Below are 22,265 nucleotides of genomic sequence, written 5' to 3' on the forward strand. Positions count from 1 at the left end.
TTCCAGCATCCTCTCCTTCAATCCTACTACTGGTCGGGACTATTATTATCACCATAATGCAAAAGAGAAAAGGGAGGCAGAAAGGCAGGGATGGTACTTGGAACTCAAGTCCATTGGGCTCTCATAACAGGGCAATTGACCTATACGCTCTGGTCCCTCTGTGGACACAGGGTGTATACAGCGAATTAGAGGCTCTCAAAGCCTGGTTCCTGGGGTTTCACCCCAAGGGCAGCGAGAACCCTGCCCCTCTGGCTCCTCTGGCCCCTCTGGCCCCTCTTGCCCTGCCCGGCCCCGGGCGCCCTGAGTTCCCACGCCTCCCGCCTTCGGGATGATTTCCAGCCCCATGGAACTGATGGGTAACTGATGGGCAACTGATGCGTAACTGATTAACCTTTGCTGGGCTGCTGCGACGCCGGAGGCGACCCGCGAGCGCCCTTCCCAGGGTTGGAGCCCCGCGGTCGCTCGGAGCTGGGAACCGAATCCTGATTTCCCGTCCGGGGGGTCTGGCGTGAGCGCGCGCGAGGGCTGGATGCGCGGAGGCTCCGCGGCCGGGCCCACAGCGCCATCGTGTGGCCAGATTGGGCAGCGCGGCTGGGGCCGTCGGCTCCCACCTTTTCCGGGACCAGAGTGAGTTGGGCGATCACGGTGGTTGGGGAAGGACGGCCACACCCTTTGGGGACATCCCCTGGGCTCCAGCTCTGGGCGCGGGCGGCCTGTGTGGCTGCAACAGCAAAGGGAATGGCCCGATGGGGTCCTACTTGGCGAGGACTCCTTGGTCCGCCCTGAAATAGTGTGGGAAGCAAGGCACCCAGCCTGTCGTGGTAGTAGCAGCAGGTTTGTCACAGAGAAGAGCACCGGTGATAAAGGCTCCCGGAAACCTTCGCACCTTCGGGGATGCATGGGTCCCTGAGCCCGGGCAAGGTTATATTAAGGCTTCTGCTAGTATTCATTCGTTTTATGGTTCATTCAGGAAGTCAGTTCGCAAGCATGTAATGAACACCTGCTATTGCCAGGACCTGAGGTGGCTCCAGATGATACAGGAAAGAATAAAAGTGAAGGCTTAGAGCACGCTAGGTGTCTTTGCCAGTCAGATGAAGCCCCTGGTCTCCTTTTAATTGTGAAATAGTCATGTTCTTTGTTAATACATGATGTAACAAGAGCTACAGACCAGTATGTTAACTACCATTTTTTCAAAATAGTGATGGGCACAAATGATATCAAGAAAAAGGTATCAACTGCAATGTAATATGAAAATAGCTGTGATCTCTGTTGGTGACAAAGTCACAGCCACTAATACACTGTGACGTGTTGCTTATATTCATAATTGAAAAAAATGTTACATTTCACTTCGAGGTTAGCAAGACTAATGATGTAAATTCTTCCCTAGGCAAGTTCAGGGACCTCCTGGATTTTATGCACAGAACCCTTGGTTAAGAAGCCTGGTAGGTGAGCAGACAATAAATAAGTAAACAGGGTGAGTATAGACGGTGCTGAATGCTTTGAAGGAAATCAACAGGGTGATTCTGACAATACGATAAGAAGAGAGGGCCTGAATCAGGTGGGACTGTCGGGGAAGGCCTCGAAGATGTGGAATTTGGTGTTACAAAGTCTTATGCAGAGGTAGGAAATGGCCACCAGGGGGCCCAATTTAGCCTAAAACCTGCACAGTCTGAAAAAGTCTGACTCCTGTGCAGGACCAGTTTTTACCCTCTGACCACCACACTGCCCCAGTTTCTAAAGCCCTGACTCGTTTACATCCTGTCTAGACCCTAAAGGCATTTGATTTTGCACCTTTGCTGCTTGGGGCAACCCAGCCCAACAGCAGCGATCTGCCCAGCAGAACTAACCCCCCCAAAGTTTAATCTAAAGAAAAAGCTCAGGATCTCTGAGTCCTATTTGGGAACCAGCCTCCTTAAGGCTTGGAGAACCCCCGAAGCTTCCAGGTCTCTACCATGTTTCATTCTAGCTGTGATGCCCCAGGGTCCCTCCGAAGCGAGTGGGTGTGGGGCACCTCTGTTCTCATCCGCGGATTCCCAGCCCAGCAGCAGCGTGGGGCAACGTTTTGGAAGGTGGGTGGTGAACTTAGGGCAGGGTCAGAGGAGGCCTTTGCGGTCGGGTATGAACCAGTGTGGGAAGTTTGCGGGGCGATGTCAGGCCTGGCACCGGCAAAGAACGACTTCGTTGACAAGAAGATTAATTAGACAAATGTAGTGCCCATCAGTTACTGCCACCCCCCCTTGGGGTCAGCTCTAGTCAAGCCTTTTGCTAGAGACTTTTTTGTTCATCTTTTTGAAAGAAAGCCTAATCTCCTAACAAGGCAGCCAGAAAACAATTCATGGTGCGCCAGTGAGCAAGTACCTACAAGCAGGTTCTGAAGGAAGGGTTCCTGCAAACCACCAGGCCTCGGGCTGGCCCCTCCCGGGAGCGACTGGGCCTCTTCCTTCTACCTGTACAGACCCGGCCCCAGGAAGCATGTTGAGCCCTGAATCCTTCTTCATGAGGGAGGACGCCCCGTTCGTGAGCTCTGTTGATCTTTCTTCCTCTCTGCCTTTCATGGGAGAGCGTCCCTGGAGAGGGGCTGGCAGCCAGCCACGCCAGGTCCTCAGAGCTTGGGGCCTTCCGCCACCTACACCTTCCCTCCTTTCAAACGCCCTCTTTCTCCCATAGGCGCCTGCCCCATTGTCCCATTATTGGAAGAGACAATGAATCAGTAAGTCGTCGTGGCCTCATTCATCACTTGATAACTATTCTGAGCCTCGTATGCCAGCAGTACTGGGAATACAGGGGTGATCTTGATACATCAGGCCCTTGCCTTTTGAGGGCGGGAGCAGAGGCTTATGTTCTAGAAGGAGAGACACAGCAATGAGTAAAATAAATGCACAGATGTGCCTGTGGTCCAGAAGGAGCTAAGTGAGGGGATGTGGTGGAGAGGGCCTGGAGGTGGCAGCCATTCTGGAAAGGGTGCCCCAAGGAGGTGAAATTGCAGTTGAGACCTGAGGAGGGAGGGAAAATGGGAGGGAGAGCTGGCTTTCTCTCGGCCACAGGGGACAGGAGTCTGATGGTGCCAAGGGAAGGGACTCTCTGTAAATATCCATTGACTGAATTTTCTAAGTTGTGTTTTTCACACTTTAATGTGAACTAGAATCTTCTGGGGGAATTGCAGCCCTGTCTCCAAGCAGCCTGTTCAGTCCTGTCAGGTCTCCCTGAGGTCCTGGAAAGCCGTCGCAGTCAGGCTGTGGGCACCCAAAGCCCGTGTAGCTTCAGCAGGCCAGTCCCCCCGTAGCTTGTCATAGCCCAGGCCAGCCTGGGCGGAGGCCCGGGTCCCATGCTTGGCGTGGTGGAGACACCTGAGCGCACAGAGACTCCTAGGCCCAGACGTCTCCTTGGCAGTGATGGGTGGAGCTGGCCTTCTCTTTCCGGGGCCCCTGAAAGCCTCCTAGGGCTGCGCAGGGGTGGTGGCACTCAATGGCTTTGTCAACCTCCTTAGAGCCCCACAGGTCCCCAGTAGCCTCCTGGACCCCGCATCTATTTCCTCTATTCCCGCCTGCAGGAATCAGCTGAAGGTCCACATTCTACGTTGGTAGCTGATGGGAGCCCAGGGTCTGATGGGCGCCTGCACCGAGCGGGGTCCTGGGAGCCCGGCCCTTTGAGGAGTGAAGCACAGTGGTCAGTGCAGAGCCCTGGGCCTTCCAGGGCAGGCTTTGCTGCCCTGAGGTTGTCCTGTCTGAGACCCAGGCAGGAACGCGGACCTGCTCTGCCCTTGGGGCCATGTCCCGTCTGCGGGCGGGATTCTCTGGGCGCAGGCGGTACTTCCCTGGGTCCTGAGTCCTGTCCTTGCAGAGGTCATCTTGAGTCTGCAGAGCCCTGAACCGGCTCTGGGTCTGTGTGGCGCCGGCCTCTCCCTCTTCGTCCCTTTCCCTGTGGGCGACAGCGCGGCTGGATGAGCCCAGTGGAGGTGGGGTCGTGGACAGGATTTGGACACGTGGGGCTGGTGGGAACACACACATGTGCAGCAAGGCCCCTCGTGGCCCCGGAGAGAGCTGGGGGTGGACCTCCGTGGGGGGGGTCCCAGCCCGGCTCCCTGTACCGCCGCGTTCTGACGGGCCACTCCTGCAATTCTTAAGTTCAAACCTCACCTTCCAGATGACGCAGAAGATGTTTATCAAGGTAGAAAAATAACACATTTTATCTAACACCTTATTACCTTGATTAATGACAGTACTCAACACATGGTATGGGTCTCCACTTTTACTCTTGTCCTGGCCTCCAAAATGTCAGGGAACTAGGAGACACTTGGAGGAATTTACCAGAACGTAGGAAGTCTCCTCATGGGGGGGGGGGGTGTGTCTGTGCCCCCTTTCCTGCATCCCCCCTGACTGAACCTCAACTCAGTGATCCTCCAGGTATGGATGGAGAAGACCAGCCTGGGTTTAACGTGAGATCCTAGGGCCGCCCCCAGACCTGATGCACGGGGTCCCGGGTGAAGGTCTCGGGAAGCTGTGTCTTTTGCCCTCGCCCGCCCCCAGTCAGGTGACTCAGATGCGCTCAGAAGTGTGAGCCCTTCGTGGCACGAGATCCATGCGTGGAAAAGGGGACGGGATTTCTCTGTTTAAAGCCTGGTTGAAGAGGTGCAGACTAGGAATTATCTGCTGTCTCTGAATAGATGTTTGGGGGCCCTGGGGTCACATCTTTGTAGGGAACTCCCTTTTCCAGCTGCACACGGAGGGTTCTCCAAACTCATGGGGCCCAACTCAGAAACTACCCGTGTCCGTCGCATACCCCGTCCGGAGGCCCCCAGCGCGCCACCTAGCCTGATTCTCTTCCAGGAGGGAATGTAAAAGTTAGAACAGGATGGAGTGAAAGGCCTGTGCATCCTGACCTGCCACCAACATGTGGCCATGGACCCCCTTGCGCAGGGTGGGCTTCAGCACTGCACCCCCGGTCTTACTGGCGCTTACGACTGACTTTCTGATTTGTTCTGGGGCCTGTGGATCCCAGTCATTCGTAAAAGAAGAAGTTTGGGTCCATCTGAACCTAATCTACTAAAATCGAGCAACACAAATCCAGTTGCTCACAGCTCTTTGTGCAACACCAGAAATATGGGTACATTTCATTCTGTCCCAGGAACCAGCCAAACAATACTAACCAACTAGTCAAAAATACAGCAACACTGTGTGCTTTCATTTCTAAAATGTCATAACCACAAGCACATCTAGAGAAAAAAAGCTGTTGACCTCGACATTGCTGGTCATTTCCAAGTTCCCTGGTGTATGTGTGTGTGTTCCTTTGCTCACTAGTGCAACATAAGCGTTATCAAAGCAATGGAAGATTTGACAGTGACTTGCTTTCTCTGGCTGAACTGGGGGGAGAGTGCCTTTTCTTCCCTCTCCAGGCCCCAGTTTCCCAGAGCTGTAAAGGCGATGCAGAAAAAAACTTCTGTGCAAGGCATCAGTTCACCTCTCCTAGTCACAAAAGAGATGAGAGCAAATGGATTAGGAAGTTTGTTTGGCAAGTGGTTTTTGGAGCACTCAGGCGCCAGACTGCTGTTGTTGAAACGGAAGACAATTCAGTCCACGTGGTGTTCAGTGGGGTGATCGAGCTCCCGATTCTGCTCTGTTTCCTGATCTCTGCTGCCCTCTGCTGTCCAACGTGGGCTGGGACAGGCCAATGCAACCCGCAGGTGTGGCCCAGAACCACTTTGTTTTTACTTGCAGGGGACCTGAGACTCAGAATGGGCAGCAATTTCTTCTAGGCCACACAGCAGGGCTGCTGCCTCCCCGTCAACCAGGCAGAGGGTCCTCTGACCCACGGACCCTCCTGGTGCCTGGAACAGCCTCTAGAAAGGCAGCTTCCCGGGCCTCACCCCAGACCTTCTGACTCCGAAATGGTGGGTGGAGATCAGCGCTCAGCATTTTAGTAAACCCTCCAGGTGATTCTCATGCACACGGTAGGTGAGAACCTTTGCTATCTCTTTGGACATAGAAGTCTGGAGGAGGAATAGGCCTTTTTTTTTTTTAAAAAAAATCATATTGTGCATCTTTAAAATTAAAATAAGACATGGAAATGCAGAAGTTCAACTACTTGGTTTTTATTTTGTATTTGGGAAGTTTGGTGCTGTGAGAATGTTGGATTCCTACAGCACACAGGTGGGCTCTGTTCAAGCTTTTGCAGAGAACAAGACTCCTGGGGGACAGATAGAAAGTCTCCTCTGATCTGGGTGACACGTGTGCCACTCCAGTGAGTGACAGAGAGCCCCGCTGTTGAGTAGCATCTCTGCATTTTGGTGACACCCATCTGATGATCGGAGGCATCAGGCTTTGGATTTCTGAGACAGTCCTGATTTGAATTCATTCATCCAGACTTTCACGCATTCACTTATTTAGCAACTGTTTCTCGAGCACCAACTATGTATTCTACAGACTGTGCTGGCTGTTTGGCATTTGGTCCCTATTGATACGGTCCAGTGGGAAAGACAGATAGGAGAACACAAACTGCACAGAGAATGAATCTGCTGAAATTAATTAGTCACAATGATAATAAACTCCATGAAGAGGACATTCTGGGTGCTCTGATAGGCAGGAGGTCACAGCCCAGGGAAAGAGAGGATTATAAAACAGCGTGAAGACACGTCTTATGAAGGAGGTGGTCCCGAGTGCTATGGGAGAGGGAAGGATGCCTCACAACAAACCTTCCCAGCTGGGGTACAAGGGAAACCCAGAGAAAGACATCACAGAGGTTGAGGATTGGTGGGCTGATTCTTTTTACCATTAGAATTTAAACATGACTTTTATTATGGGACGATTTTTTATTGTTAAACATTTTTAAAATATAGATAATACAGTACATCATGTAGATGTAACCACTGACAAGAGTTTGCTCTAGAGCCTTCTGAATATTTTTATGTCAATCTACGTGATATATATATTATACTACACTATACTATACTATACCATACCAGCCATCATACTATATTGTTTGGTGATTTGCTTTTTAAATGAACAATCTACCTGGGCATTCTTTCTTCCTGCCCGCTGTGTGTGAGCACCACTCTGCTAGTACTTGGCTGTTCCAGGTGCATCCAATGCTTCTTTCATTCTAATACCCATCAGGTTGTCTCCCCGCCCCCAAGTGTACCCCGAACACGTCAAACCACTGGGAGGGATTTTCTTATTAAAGATGTGGTAACTTTAAGAAAACAGTGGCAGTGTTGTAGGGCTTCCTGTGAGAAAATCATTACACAGGTGCAGAGATACTGATCCCCCAAGGGCAGGGGAGCATAAACTATGGATCTGGGAGCTCCAGGCAAGAGCGGGAGAAGTGTGGGCTCTGCACAGGCAGAGACTGGGAGGGTAGGGGCAGGGAAACAGCAGTGTGTGGGGAACCGCACTGGGAAAGGCAGAGCCTGATTGGAAGGGGAACAGAGGGATGGGGGCTGCAGCGCTCACTCACTGCCCACTCACCTCTCTGAACAGACACTCGAGGGGTCAACGTCAGTAACAAGGACCAAAGGCTTCTTCCCACAGGCTGGCAATCAGCAGCAGAGCCATGTGTCCGCTCTGTGCCCTAGACCAGACATGGCCCTGGGACTCAGCATCTGAGGGTGACAGAGACTTCCACCGAGGTTCTGGTGACAGCAAGGCAGGAGCGAGGGAGGGAAACAGCTCCCAGTGTGAGGGTCTCCTTGAAGCAGCATGGGGGTACCCGCTGGGGGTGCAGAGGGCAGGTGAAGAACTAGGACACAGAGAGACGTCTGGGGACAGGAGAAAGCTCAGAAAAGCAACATATGCACGTGCACTGCACTTCACAACCTATTAGCTGCTCGCAGAATTCTGCATCAGTATCAGCATGATGATTGTGTTAAAAGTAGGGAAATTCAGATCACACAGCAGAGCATTCAAGCAAGTGACAGAGGAGAGACCCACCCTGGGGCTTTCCCCTGTCTCTGAAGGGTCCAGAGAGTGGGCCAAGATATCTGTGAAGAGGTGGACGCACCCCTACGCTGAGAAGACGGTTCTTTCTAAGCCGTCGGGGTCTTTGATGAAAGGAGTAGCCATCCAGGGCACATCAGCTCTTAGTTGCCATCACTCTGATACGAGAATAGCAGAGGGATAAGCAAGTAAACTCAGTCCTGACCGCACATTAAAATCACTCGGGGCGCTATGCAAACCTCGATGCTCAGACCCCAGCTCTTGAGACTCCAACTGAACAAGGCTGTGTGGTTATATGAATTTATTTAAAAAGTTTACACACACTAGTCAGGTGACCTGGAGTGAGACAGAACTGTCTGGGACCCTACCCTCAGAGCCCAAGTGCATCCAGGAGGGGCCCTCGGTAGTTCAGGGAGACCATGGTGCTCTGAAGAGTTGGATATCCTTTAGCTGTCTCTGCCTATTAACAAAGTGAAGCTAGTAAATGAAGTGCAATGCTGATGCTTTCTTATTTTTATGATCATGGCAGTCACAAACTATTGGCACCAGAGCTGATGCTGGCCCAGAGGTGTATTTTCTTGGGCATGAACTGGCTTTCTGGAAATCTGAGCCAACACTGAAACATCTGGATATCTCATGTAGCTATTTCGACTTGCAGCTCCTTTTGAAAGATCGAAAGATCTGACACTTGGTGCTCCAGTGGCGCTGCTTCTGTGCCGACAGGCAGCTGGTGCTGAGTAGTGGCCACTGCTCTCCTTCCTGAGCCTGTAGCCATGGGCCCCCTTGCGCAGGGTGGGCTTCAGCACTGCACCCCCGGCCTTATTGGCGCTTATGACCGACTTTCTGATTTGTTCTGGAGCCTGTGGATCCCAGTCGTTCGTAAAAGAAAAAGTTTGGGTCCATCTGAACCTAATCTACTAAAATTGAGCAACACAAATCCAGTTGCTCACAGCTCTTTGTGCAACACCAGAAATATGGGTACATTTCATTCTGTCCCAGGGACCAGCCAAACAATACTAACCAACTAGTCAAAAATACAGCAACACTGTGTGCTTTCATTTTTAAAATGTCATAACCACAAGCACATCTAGAGGAAAAAAAAGCTGTTGACCTCGACATTGCTGGTCATTTCCAAGTTCCCTGGTGTACACTGTGTGTGTTCCTTTGCTCACTGGTGCAAGGTAAGCGTTATCAAAAGCAATGGAAGATTTGACAGTGACTTGCTTTCTCTGGCTGAACTGGGGGGAGAGTGCCTTCTGTGGCATTTACAGTGCACAGTGCAGCCCTTAGACCATGCAGGTGAGAAACCAGGGCTGCTGAGTCTTACCTTTTTCTTCAAGAAGTGGCCAAAATGTTTTTTCCTGGGTTTATACATGGTGACAGAGAAGCTCCTGCCTTTTCCTTCTCACCGTCAGCAATGCGGCTCTGACAACGCAGCTCCCCCGCTACCTGGAGCAACTGATGGGAGCCGCTGGCCGGTTCTCTGGTGAGCAGAGTGCGCAGGGCCGGGCCCCAGCTGGGCTCTCACGGGCGTCTGAGCTGGTCCACATGCTCCTCCCACCCAGCCCCAGGGGACGTATCCAACACTGCTGAAAAATGGAACCATTTGCTGGTGTTGGTTCTAGGTCAGTTTCCACAACCTCACCTTTCTTTGCGCTTTTCACCTGCCTGGACCAGCTGGGTTCATTCCTGCCCATCTTTCAGGGCCATGCTGACACCTACTCCCCAGGAGGCCCCAGTGAGTCACCTGTTCCCTGTCCTTTCTGAACCCCACTGCACCTGCTGTGCGCCTTTCCTGGTTTGTCTTCCACTGTTGGCCGTGTGTCCTTTCACGGCCACTCCCGGTGGATTCTGTTCAGTCCTTCCGTTGCCGGGGGTGAACGTCCCCTCGTGCCCAGGGCTGCTCTTCACTTCTCTACTCCATCCCAGCCCCACCCAGTTGTAGGGAGGTGCCTCCCACAGAAGGTGGTGGCTCAGTCCACGCTCGGAGCTTGGCGGTTCCCACGGGTAAGGACAGGGCAGGGAGGGGCTGGGGAGGCAGCAGAGGGCTGGGGTGCAGGAAGGTGATGTGAGTCTCAGGCAGGAGGAGACTTGCTGCGTATGGGGGAGACGGTCAGGGAGGAACTGCTGGACGTGGACGGAGCAGGTTTCTGGAGATGCCTCATGGAGAGAAGGTGGTCCACCCTGGCTCCAGATCAAGTTCTTTCTGCTCAGAACAAGTTTTTCCGCGATGCCAGAGTGGGCGACAGACGTTAGGGATGCCGAGAGCCACTTTCCGTCTTCCTTTTCTCTCCCTTCCTCCCGGCCTGTTCTAATCCTGCTGGTCTGTGTCTCACAAGCAAGACTCCCCGTCCTGAACGAAAGCTGACAGTCTCATCCATCTTCCCATGAGCAGCGACGCAGACAGAACACACACGTTCCTGAATAACTTCTAAGGACTCGGGTATCTCTGGACTGATGAGCCCTCCCATCTGTCATCTTTCTCTCAACCACTCTGGGAGGCAGGCAATATTATCCCCCTCTTACAAAGGAGGCTCAGGTGACAGCTTGCCCAAGGTCAGGCAGCTAGATGGCAGGGACATGCCATCCCGAGGCCACGCTTTCCTCTTTGTTCCACACCTTGGGCACTGGTGTTCAGAACCACTGCTGAGCAGGTTTGCAAAAGCAAAAAGCAAAACCCAAGGCTTGGCTGACAGTTACTCTGCTAGCCAGTGTGGCTCCGGCGGGCCCTCTGCAATGTGCAATGGCATCGCCAAGAGCACAAACTTAAATCAGGTTCTTGAGATCCCTTGAATTAACTAATGCTAGACGCTTGCTAGAACACGATCCTCTATAGGACAGCTTTCCCGCTGCTTCACGGGACACGGTCTGTTTTTCTTGTCCTACTCTTGACAGATATTAGCAACTTAAGACACGCAAGGGCCTGTTGTTCAATTACATTCCCGATGCACACCCGAGACCACTGGGAAGTGAACCTAATACACAGAACTAAATTTTGTTGCTGGACAGATGGTTCTTAAGAAAACGATCCGAATCATTTCCCCCCAAATCAGCCTTTAAGAAATCTCGTTTCTCAGGCCTTCCTCCTTCCCTCACTCCCTCCCACAATGTATCTGTGCCAACTTACAGTTTGCCAGTTTCCTCCTCAGTTGAGCTTTTCCATTTGATTAGGTTGCAGGCTTATCCATCCTCCCCTTTTGATAACCGCACTTCCTGACTCATCCATATGGGATTACACGAAGCCCGAGTCGTCAGTTGCTGAGACTTCCCCCACCCAGGGTTTCTGTCCAGAAACATCTGTACCCTGTGAACTCACGTCAGCAACAGTAATGCCTACCACAGGCTTAGGGTGTAACGATTTTTCATCTTCCACCCTGCCTGAAGCACGAAAGCTCTAGATGGTAGAATGTCAAAATACTGGAATAAAATGAGGTCTTATTACAGCAGAACATGTTAGGAGGTGTCTGGAGTAAGACTGAGATTTGCTTAAAATTGCTGGTAATGAAACAGCTCTTGGATATAAATTTTCTGTCGTCTGCTGATGTCATCTATCATTGATTGATGACGTATATATACCATCTATTTATCTCAGAACTGTCAGAAATAAGACTAAGGTCAGCCCAGGTGATACATGTTGTACGTAGTTTCCTAGACCCACTGCCATGGGAATTGGGGCCCATAAAGGAGCCGGATGCGATGACGCTTATAACAACATGTTTCTGAAAAGAGCTAGGTTCTAGTGTACCTAGTCAGAGAAGGATCACTGATCTGTACCCGGAAAAGACAACTGGACATCTGAAATTTCATCTCAAGTTGGCATTATGGACCTAGAGTAGGAGTGGGTAAACTTTTTCCTGTCAAGGGCCAGACAGTAAATATTTTAGGTTTTATAGGACATAGAGTATCTGTTGCAAATACTCAAATCTCTTGAACTGAGAGCAGCTACAGACACTGAACAAATGGTCATGGTTGTTCCAGTAAAACTTTGTTTACAGAACAGGCAGGTCTGCAGGCCGCACTTTCAGCTCTTCATCTTGAGGATGTCCCGGAACATGGGGCCCCTCCCGTGCAGCCCACCCACCTGCCCCCGCTCCCCACCAGCCCGCACTGCTGCCCCACACCAGCCCACCGACTTCAGTTTCAAGAAGACAGTCAACGCGAGAGAAAACGGACCCAAGCAACATTTTTAAGGCGGTGACTGAGGAATGTCTTTTTATCTAACCTTAAAGTCTTAACTAATTTGTTCAATCTTTCTGAAGCTGTACATCACAGGGTTTTTAACAGCCTTCTTGCCTAACTGCACTTGGCTTTGCTAAAAATAAATATGGAAGATGGAAAAGCTAAATATCAAACCCAGATCACCTACGGAACCTAGAATGTCTTTCCTTCTCTTGTACTTAGGACAGTTACTTTCACCTTGACTAAGTCATATTTCTCAATGTCACTGAAAAAAATAAGGAGGGTCGGTGGTGTTTAGTTGGCCTTTTTCGGTTTGAGAGCCAAATGCTGAGGCAAAATGCCTGCAGGGACTCATCTGAGCGCCGCAGTCACTGAAAATCTGAGTGGGAGAGAAGTGGGGCCTTCATGGCATTATTCTGCGTGGGCCCGGCATGGCTGACAGAGCAAACACATGCAAGGAGCCTTTAAGGACAAGAAAGGCAAGTGGGGCAATCTGCCCATCCGAGTGCCCTTTGGGCCTGCCCATCTAATTGGATTCCAGCAGTTCTCAGGAGAACTGCATCCCTAAAGCCCAGCTCCTTCGCTTTTCTTCTTTTAAAACACCAGCACCTTCAAGTATAACCAGTTAAAAATCCCTTTACATTTTAACTGACAGACTTCTTTCATTCACAAGTTGTTTGGAGTCAGTCAAATCAGTTACAAGATGGGAGCAGAAGCTTTTGTTCTTCTAAAACAGATCCCAAAGAAACAGAGCCCTACTGGCTCAGAGAATATTCTCACTTGTCTGTCATTTCTGCCTTGCAGAATTCTTTTATTCTAGCATGACAACAAGTTTGTACCTGAACACTTCACGTCAATCATGAAGTGCTGCTGAGGAGAATGAAATACTACGGGTGATCACGAGCTGAGGATTCACTGAAACCTAATACTGTCTTCATGCAAGATGAAATCTCCAGGCAACAAACAGTCGAGAGAGAGGAACTGTTTTCATATCGAGGCGAGGTCTATTCTGTAGAGAATTTCTAATTAGTTGCATCTGGGAGGGACATGAAGCTTGTATTGATGCTGCTCTGATACCTATTTTAGAAGAACAAAAGGTTCTGCTTCCACCTTCAAAGCAATGGAAATACCTAAAGCAAGAGTGCGGGCAGGCCAAGAGCGTGCCACCACCCGCAGAACAATTACTAACCGAACAGGAAAAAGGTAACAGTGAGCGACAGGAAATGGCTCTGTGAGAGCAGCCAGAGGAGTGGTCTCACACGGGGCCTCCCTTGCGCAGAAGCCCCTGCCCACCAGACCAGGTTTCTCCCCTCCACCCAGGCTTCCTTCATTGCCAAGGGAAGGGCCAAGGGCCTGACAAGCACACCTGTGGGGACCTGCACAGGGAGACACCTGCTGACCTGAAGTCACGGTCACTCTCCTTCCCAATTGCCGCTGCTTGTGTCACCCTGGGAAGCCTCCTTTGCTAATGCACTGATAACACAATGTGCTTAAAGACCTTCCGTGGGAAGGCAAGCTGAGGTTCAGAAAGACTGACTGTGAATGTGATTCACCTGCCCTTGAATTCGAATGCTCACCAGAGGGGCGTCTTGACACGGACTGGCTGCCATCCTCACCAGCCGGGCTGTGACATGTTCCAGGCTCTCGGGCCTCTCTGCTCCGCTGCTGCCGAGCTGCGCCTGGTCCGCTCCTCCACTCCCACAGTCAGGCAACAGCTCACTGCCTATTTGCTGGCCTCCACTCCAAAGCACATTTAACTTTCAAGATGCCCTATGCTGGAATTTCTTCTTTTTTCTCTCTGCTTACTAAGGCCAGCATTCTTTTCTCCTTTAGCTGATTGACAGTTGAATTAATAAAGTCTATCCTGACAAGCATTTAACTAATAAACAATATAAAGAGAGCTGGGTTTGCCCATGGCCTTTAAAAATTCTATGTAACCTACCTAGGCAAAGAAAGGGCAAGAAGGTTAGCCAATCACAGGACCAATGAATGAGTCCTGGGTTTCTTCTAGGACATTTAGCCAAAGCACTGGCCTGGGAACAAGCATTCCCAGGACAGGCTCTTCCTCTCCATGGATCTCAGTTCCTTGTCCGATGGGGCAGACTGATTGATATCTAAGGGTAGAGACTACGATTTTATCTAAAAACACCTCCTGGTGGGTGTTACGATACGTGCCACTGTGGACATCCAGGAGGAGAAGACAGGAAGGCCATTTCCTCACCTCTGAGAGCCACAAGCCGAGCCCTGCCCACCCAGGAACTCAGAGGCAGCTCTATGCTGGGGCCCAAGCCCCCGCAGCCCAGGTTCTCCGGGTTCAGCAAAGTGGCTCGGATGCTGGAGGGCCGGCAGCTCGATGGACTCCTGAGGCACCAGCCCAGCACCCGGCCTGGTGCGCAGCAGCTCAGAGAACACAAAGGCCTGGCTGGAATGAAGTCCCTTTTTATTTATCATTTCTGTAAATTATACACATTTAAATTTTTAGCGATAATTTATAGCAGTCACATCTCATATAGTTCAGTCATTGGAAGAAAACAAAGAATATTAAAGAACAGTGCCTTCAGAGAGGAGGTTACTGTGACACATCACTGGAGTTAAAATCCAAAATATACAAGACTCCACATACTGGACAAAACATAAAGCTTACAATTTCTCTATGAGCCTATGAACCTGAAATTACAAAATTTAGCAGCTGCCTAAATCAGGAAATCAACAGTTCTGTTTTCAAGGTAAGAAAACAAGGAATGCTATGGTAAGTCACGTTTACTGCTTAAATGTTTCTGCTCTGTTTGTACCTGGAATGACTGTATATAAACACAGGCAAAGCACAGATTTCAGAATAGGTCTCACAAACTCCTTTTACTATAGATTTTAATCTAGTCAATGAGAAAAGCAATTCAGTTGCTTGGATCTTAAGTTTTAAAAAAATTAAAAGTGTTTCCAGGGACTCTTAAAACTGTCTCCAAAAGTATAAAATGTTATACTTTCAAAATCTGAAGCGTTCCCATCTTTGTCTGAGATAAATACAGGTCCTAGAACCTGCTCCTGACAGCATAAACGTTCACATACTGCTGTGCACATGTAGTGAAACAGCCCACAAGGACCCCGGCAGGGACGGCATCATCATGAGCCTGGGCTGTGACCGTCCACAGCCAGACCAATGCCCCGGCCGACTGCTCGTGAGGCCGCGTGCCATGGTACATGCTGACCTGTCACTCTTCAGTCAGTTCTTGCTTGGGAAACTCCAGCTCATTCAATAAATCTTTGCCAGCTGCTCCAGCTTTTGAAGCAAAAAAAACCGCTCCCTGTTTAAAACCGAGGTTCTTCAAACTTCGGGCATAATCCGCATATATAGCGGAGATGAGTTTCTGTAAACCACCGTTAAGGAAAAGAAGGGCAAAAAGGGCTCCACCAGCTTCCCACAGGCCAGAAACAATGACCAGCTCTGCTGGAGTGTCCACGGGAGGGCAGCACGGGAGAAGCACAGGTACCTCTTCCCTGGGGGAGGGCAACTCCTGGCGGGGGGAGGCGATGTTTCAGTGTGTAATGTCCCTGCACTTGCACCAGCTGAGCCCAGAGCCTGTCCTTCTACAAGACCCAACTAACATCCTCCCAGATTCTCCAAGGTCTAAATGCACTTAATGACTGGAGAAAGAAAGATGACAGAAGTGAAACTCACATGCATACCCTCATGCCATTTGAAAGTCGGAGAGGCTGGTGGTTTAAGAGGCAGATGAGCTTCACTGAGAGGTTCTATTTACAAAGCCTGCCCCAAGGCAAGAGCTCCAGATAGCTGGGTGTTGGGATTTTAGACAGCCCTGTTCCACTGTGCTCTGATATCCAAAATGGCTCCTACAAACTAGAGCCAACTTCCCCAGTGCCTAGATATATGACACTGAGTTCAGCTTAATTTTCTGTAAAAAATTATACAGAAAATCAAAACCATGACATGTAGAAATGAGGCCACAATGTAACAATTCAAGAAAAAGTGCAATGACATAACAACAAGGCCTCTGCAAAAACAAGGACCTGGGAGTTGGATTCTCAAGCTCATTCTTTTCAAAGAAACACATGTAACTCAAGTGACATGTAGAAGAACTGAAATGCTCCTGGTCATACGTGGACCACAGTGACCTGCCTGCACGACACGTCTCTCTGAAGTGCTGCTGTGTCTTGTTCCATGTTAGACTGTCCCTATGGATAACAGCAAGTCTTTCTTTTTATTCTATTCCAATATGCATTTATTCCAGTAGCAGCCTCCTTTACCTTTCCTAAACTAGTCTGCCTCTATCTTCTTTTTAAGTTCAAACAAAACATTACAAAGTTCGGGCTCCCTCCCCTTTACAGCCCTTCCTGACCCTCCGTCTATCTCACAGCTGATGCCGGTGGTGCAACCACCTTCTTCCTGATTCCGTCCCTCTCGTTTCTCCCTCTTTCCTGGCTCTGGAGGGTCAGAATACAGATCTTTCTCGATAGAATAGCTCTTCCCCGGCAGCACAACCGAGAGAGATTCTAAAACCCACTACGGCATCTGCTTCCTCCTCAGCACAAATGTCCCGGCAAAGGATATCTGTGTCCTCGCTGACTTCAATCGCACCGTACTTGAGACAAGCTTCCACAAACAAGGCCGCTCTGTCGAAGTACCTCATGCTGCTCAACAGAACACGAGTTAGGTGCTGTAGTTTATGGTATCTGAGAGAACCGTCCCAGGGCGTGTTTCTATGTGAAGACTTGTACACACTCTCCCCGGAAGCCCGAGTGCTGCGTAAGTCACACCAGCACCGTTCTCAGCCCCGGCTTAGAGGAAAGGAAGGGAGAATTCTCACGCCCCAACCTCCCGCTCTTTTTTATTAATACTTAAAAAAAAATTGTGAAATCGTTGAATTTCACAGAAATCTACAGAGATAGGACAAAGATCCACGTACCCACTGCCCAGATTTAACAAGTAAGCTTTTGTAGTATTTGCCTCAACCTACCTCCCTTAGATTTTAAATAAATAAAATGTCCTATAACAAGTGATGAGTACTAATTACCCTTCAAGGTTGTCAGAGGGGACACCTCCAACTCGCCACACTTTCTTCACCCTTCCTACTGCCTTCTAGCCTTCATCTCAGTTGCTCTACTCAAAGATGAATTGTCCCCAATTCTCTGAAGACTTTTTTAATATTCTTTTTCAACAGGTACCTGTTAGGTGTGACTAGCATATTGGTAGGAAAATAACACAGTTCCTAGACCAAATGAAGAATTAATAAACACAGACTGTTCCATCCCTTTAGGTTTCTTTTTTAAATAAACCTAAAATGTATGCTTCTCCCTTCACTCCCGACACCGAGGACTACCCTCCACCCGGCAGAGCCTCAGGACAGCGTAAGGTGGTTAATCCCGGGTGGTCCTGACCAGCTGTGGGCACTGGGTGTACCTGTGAAGCGTCTCAGCCACGCTGGAAAAGCAGCCCAGGGAGAGGAGGACCAGGAGGGCCTTTGACTTCTGGTTCACTTGAGGGGAGCAAAGGTGGTCAACCCAGCGCTTTAAAACATCAGCGCACTCTTCTGGATTTAAACGGACCTGGGAAAGACGCCCACGTTAAAAACAGAGACATCCTGCACTACAGAAAGGAAAAGAATTGAATCGAAATGGGATCTGTTCCTATGAAACAAAGCTCGGCTCTGCTTTATTACACACCCCCTGATGCTGCAGCACCACGACCAGCAGTGACGGGGACCCACACCTTCGGGACCGACAGGCCTGGCAACACCTCTGGGCTGAGTCTGGGCTCACACCCCAGTAGGGAGAGGAGGCAGCTGCTTTCACTTAATTGCTACGAATGCAACCTCCAATTTGCAATAAGAAATGTAATTTATACTCAAAGAATAAGAGGATGAAAGTTGCAAGAAAATATTCGCAAAGCTGCTTTGCAGCCACAAAAATGCTTCTAAATCTTGAGTCCAAAGTTCAAGACTGAACTTTCTATCCCAAATGTTCAAGGCACCTACTAGAATCACCTACTTTGGCAAGCCACGCTGCGCGGTTCCACTCGCCGTAGGTCTGCAGGTAGCGGCAGGCATCTGCAGCTTTGTCTATCAGGCAGAGCAACTGAACACCCTCTGGAAGACAGAACAGCAGCCCCACAAGTGACACTGGAGCTGTCTTTCTGACAAGTCACTAAAGGATAAAATCACCATTTGACTTCATCTGGTCTTGGACATTTTATACCTACCTATTGGAGACATTACTGACTTAAATTTTAAAATAAAATATTAAAATAGGGCTTTACAATGTTACCACTCAAATGAACAGGGTTGGAAGTACAAACACAGTCCAGAAAACAAACAAGTAAAGCCTACCTCACTCACTGGTTTTCAGGATTTAGGGTGCCCAGGTTTATCCAATTTATGCCTATTGTCTTGGCAATTATTAATAGTGCCCCATTTACTCTTTAAAAAGCACTCTGGTCTAGATGATTAAATTATATGGTCATCTTATCAACTGCTAGCAATAATCTTTCTACTTTTCTCCAGTGTATATAAAAAAGAAAGAAATATCCCTAATAACCAATTACCTTCCAGGAGTGGGTCTGATTTTCCAGAGTATTAACGAATATATCCCAAAACATGCCTTACCTGCCAATTTCCCATTGGCAATCATATTAGTTGCCACGAGCTTAATGGTGCTCTGGGAGGGACCTGACGAGGTGACAGTTGTGACCAAGCAGGCTTTCAGTGAATCACAGTAATAATGCTGGTTATCTGCGCTTGTTTCCAATAACAACTGCACAGCTCTGTCTGTCTAATAAGAGAAACAGTTCTTCTAATTACGAGGCCATTTTCCTCCAACATAACCTTTTAATATTCATAATTTGGAACACTGAAGTTTTCAGCTTAAAGAGGACTTTTCTCAAAAATGTTCGTGGACACTTTGTTTGCATATATACAAGTTGAACAAAAGTACAACACTGCTTCTTTAGGACAAATGTAAAACCACATTCTGGTTTATACAGGTGCTTATGTAAGCTTTGCACCAGTCAATTCAAAGACACAAAACCAAAACAAAACAAAGCTAGTTAGGCCTCATGTGACATTATGGAAGCCAAAATTACAAGCTGGTTAACCATATATATCTTTGCTTTCTCAGAATGTTTGCTGGTCTTATTTCGAAAGAAAGCATAATTTATACTTATACTTTTATACTTTTAAGGAAACACTATATAGTGTGTGTGTGTGTGTGTGTGTGTGTGTGTGTGTGTGTGGTATAAGTAATGCTGTAAATTACTAATCAACTAGGAACTCCCTGAAACATGAAAAGAGTTATAAAAACTAACATACTTGACCCAAGAGAAGTAGCTGGTCTGTACATTTCCTGGTATGATCATAAGTTGACCGTTTCACCTCCTGGAGATTAACCCTTTCCAGCTGAAATTTCTAGAGTAGAAAAATAAAAGAGAGAGAAAATTGAGGCTGGATTTTAAAACTTTTGACTTATTTAAATTATACTTAAAGTCGTTTTAGTAAACATTACTTTGACTTCTGAGGTTATTAATCAGCTTCATAGTTTAATAAGTTTAATAAGTTTAATAAGAATCTAAGGAGTTTAATAAGTTTAATAAGTTTAATAAGAATCTAAGGAGAAACAGTGTTGGAATGTATTCTAGTCTGTGTGCAAGTCTGCTTACAGAAACTGCCACTTCAGTAGGGCTGGAAGAAGCATCTCTGTGTGTAATTTAGAACTCTACTGGAAGTTAAAAAAATTATGAAACTACCTTTATATATACAGAACAGCAAATTTAAACCAAGTAAACTGTTTGTTATTTATAGAAAATTAATAAAATGAGAAAATTAAAATGAACCAAGTTGAAAAAAAATTTTAAGACCAAAAAAATTAGAAGACTGTTAATAAAATTTTAATGTCTATTAAAAAACTCTGTAAGCATTTATGAGCTTTTCAAGTACTGAGTCAATCCTTTAATGTGAATGTGCCAAGGGACTCATTTCTATCACATGGACCTTTACTTAGTGTGAAAGTTTCCTAAGGTTAAGATACTTACAAAGACAGAGCTTTAAAGGTTTTTAATATATGAAACATAATACCTGAAAATAGGCGTTTTCACAGAGCACATCGTAACATATATCTAGTGGGTTGTTCACTTTGTCCCAAGGAGCAGTTTCTTTAGCAGCTGGTGTGCTTGCTGCCTTCTCCTGGGACAAGCTGTGCAGGTAGTGGGCAGCGACAGTCCAGAAGTGCAGCTCCGATTCATCGCCGTAAAGCCTGGCAAGGGTGAAACCAAAGTTTCCACTGAACTCACACAGCAGCTACTTCCCACAGTAGCTTCAAGTGCTGGGAGCATGGTGCTGGCATGTGAAAGACCACGTGCCGGGCTGGGTGGAAGAGGTGAAGCTGCAAGTCCTCCAGCCCTGTTACTGGGTCTCAAACAGCACAGGGCTCTGACTGCATGAGGCCCCTTCAGACCCAAATCCCCCTTTGTTCTGTGTTAAGAGGAACACCATGGTTCTTAAGCCTGGGCCATTATTTACCTGGTTTGCCATTAGCATACCTTTCAATCTGGACCAACTAAGGAAGAAGTTCCTCTGGAATAACTGACTAGATAAGGTGTGGAAATAATATGCTATTTATTCTCTGGGGAGTGGAGGGAAATGTCTTTTTTTATAAGGGACAACTCTACTGTACAGTAAGAATGTAGAGATTATTACTTCTAAATATAAGTTATTGGTACATTTATTACCAATATTGGTACACCAATATATATAGGTATATTTATGCACTTTGTAGCTGATATTTTAAAAAGCTGTCTGTAGGAGGGAGTCTTTTCAATAGAGAAGGCCTAGATCTCATGCTTAAAATGTGAGGGTTTTTTTTCCTATTTGTAGTACTACTTTCAAAATTAATTGTAAGCCAACTATAAAGGATGAACTGATATATTTTCTAAAATCCGAAAGAGTCTGGTCTTAACTAACAACCTTAATAAAAGAAATGAGTTAACCTGAAATTCCCTGTGTCTTACACAAAACATTTCAAACAGTTACCTTGAAACAAGCAGGCATCTCTGCAAGAGAGTAAATTCCGGATCGAGCAAGAGTTTCTTTATGTCACTGCGGACAGGAATGCAGACAAAGGCAAGACGATATTTTTGAATCCAACAACAAAGGAGATAAATCAGTAACTCTTAAAATGAAACATCCTACCCAAAGGGTATGCTTAGAACTTACAAAAGAACTCACTTTGCTGTGACCCTGAAACTGCAAAAGCTTACAGGGCTTAGAGTGTATCTAGGTTTGGAGAAGCAGTACCCATCAACCACCACAGCTTAAGGCTCTAATTGTGATTCACCTTCTTGCTTCTTGAAGCAGTTCGACTCATGTTTTTAAAAGCATGAACAGCTGTCTAACTATAGGAACAAGAATGTCATTGTTGATAAAACGATTTTGCTGATAATCATCAGGAACAGTACATACTTTAGAGACGATGCATTCAGAATTTATTCTTGAACGTATTCAAAAATTAAAATATTTAAGGAAGAAAGGCTAGTGTTTTTATAAATTGCTATTTCTAAAATAGCCAAATATAGAATATTTATAAATCAGGAAGAAGGGAAGATAGTCTTTAAATCTATTCTTTTCCATTTAAACATAAAGGCTAACCTTGGAAGAGAGAAAACAATAAAGTAATTATTTCGAATTTGACATCAATAAAATATTCTATTATCGTTCATTTATTAAGTATTAAAATACATGTGGCAGAGTCTAGATTGCAAAAACATGTTATGTTTTACCAAGAACTCCTTGTGGACCCATATTTTTCTACTTCCTTTCCAATATTATTCCCAGTACATATTTTTAAATGCTCTTGGCTCTAGGGAGCATGTTAATTTCTTAGCCAGAATAGTGCACACACAGCTCCTGACACAGAGAGCTCACTTTAGGAGAGGGAAGCGGACACACAAGAATCGCCCTGTGTACACCCTCTAACACGAGGCTTCGCAGGGGACCTGCGCTGGAGGCAGGCTGAGCTATAAGACGTCCACTGCACAGCAATCTGAACCTTACTTCCACAAGACAAAGATTCGAAAGTCACCTCTGTGAACAGAATGGTCTCTCCGTGGGCTACTAAATATTTTCTAAAACAAAGCTTATTTTAATTTTAAAAAGC

General features: G+C 47.6%; 1 protein-coding gene across 1 annotated transcript in view; it reads right to left on the reverse strand.

The window, feature by feature from the left end:
* Positions 1-14,540: 14,540 nt before the first annotated feature.
* WDR11 (WD repeat domain 11) overlaps positions 14,541-22,265 on the reverse strand; it is a 54,338-nt gene continuing 46,613 nt past the window's right edge. The window contains exons 22-29 of the mRNA XM_060033947.1: positions 21,143-21,208; positions 20,189-20,366; positions 19,427-19,522; positions 18,725-18,890; positions 18,111-18,208; positions 17,524-17,669; positions 16,674-16,754; positions 14,541-15,473 (exon numbers count right to left, since the gene is read on the reverse strand). Of these exons, the coding sequence (XP_059889930.1) occupies positions 15,317-15,473; positions 16,674-16,754; positions 17,524-17,669; positions 18,111-18,208; positions 18,725-18,890; positions 19,427-19,522; positions 20,189-20,366; positions 21,143-21,208 (988 nt within the window). The 3' untranslated portion in view covers positions 14,541-15,316. The remainder of the gene's footprint in view (positions 15,474-16,673; positions 16,755-17,523; positions 17,670-18,110; positions 18,209-18,724; positions 18,891-19,426; positions 19,523-20,188; positions 20,367-21,142; positions 21,209-22,265) is intronic.

The sequence above is a fragment of the Delphinus delphis genome, chromosome 16, assembly GCF_949987515.2.
Source record: "Delphinus delphis chromosome 16, mDelDel1.2, whole genome shotgun sequence".
NCBI lineage: Eukaryota > Metazoa > Chordata > Mammalia > Artiodactyla > Delphinidae > Delphinus > Delphinus delphis.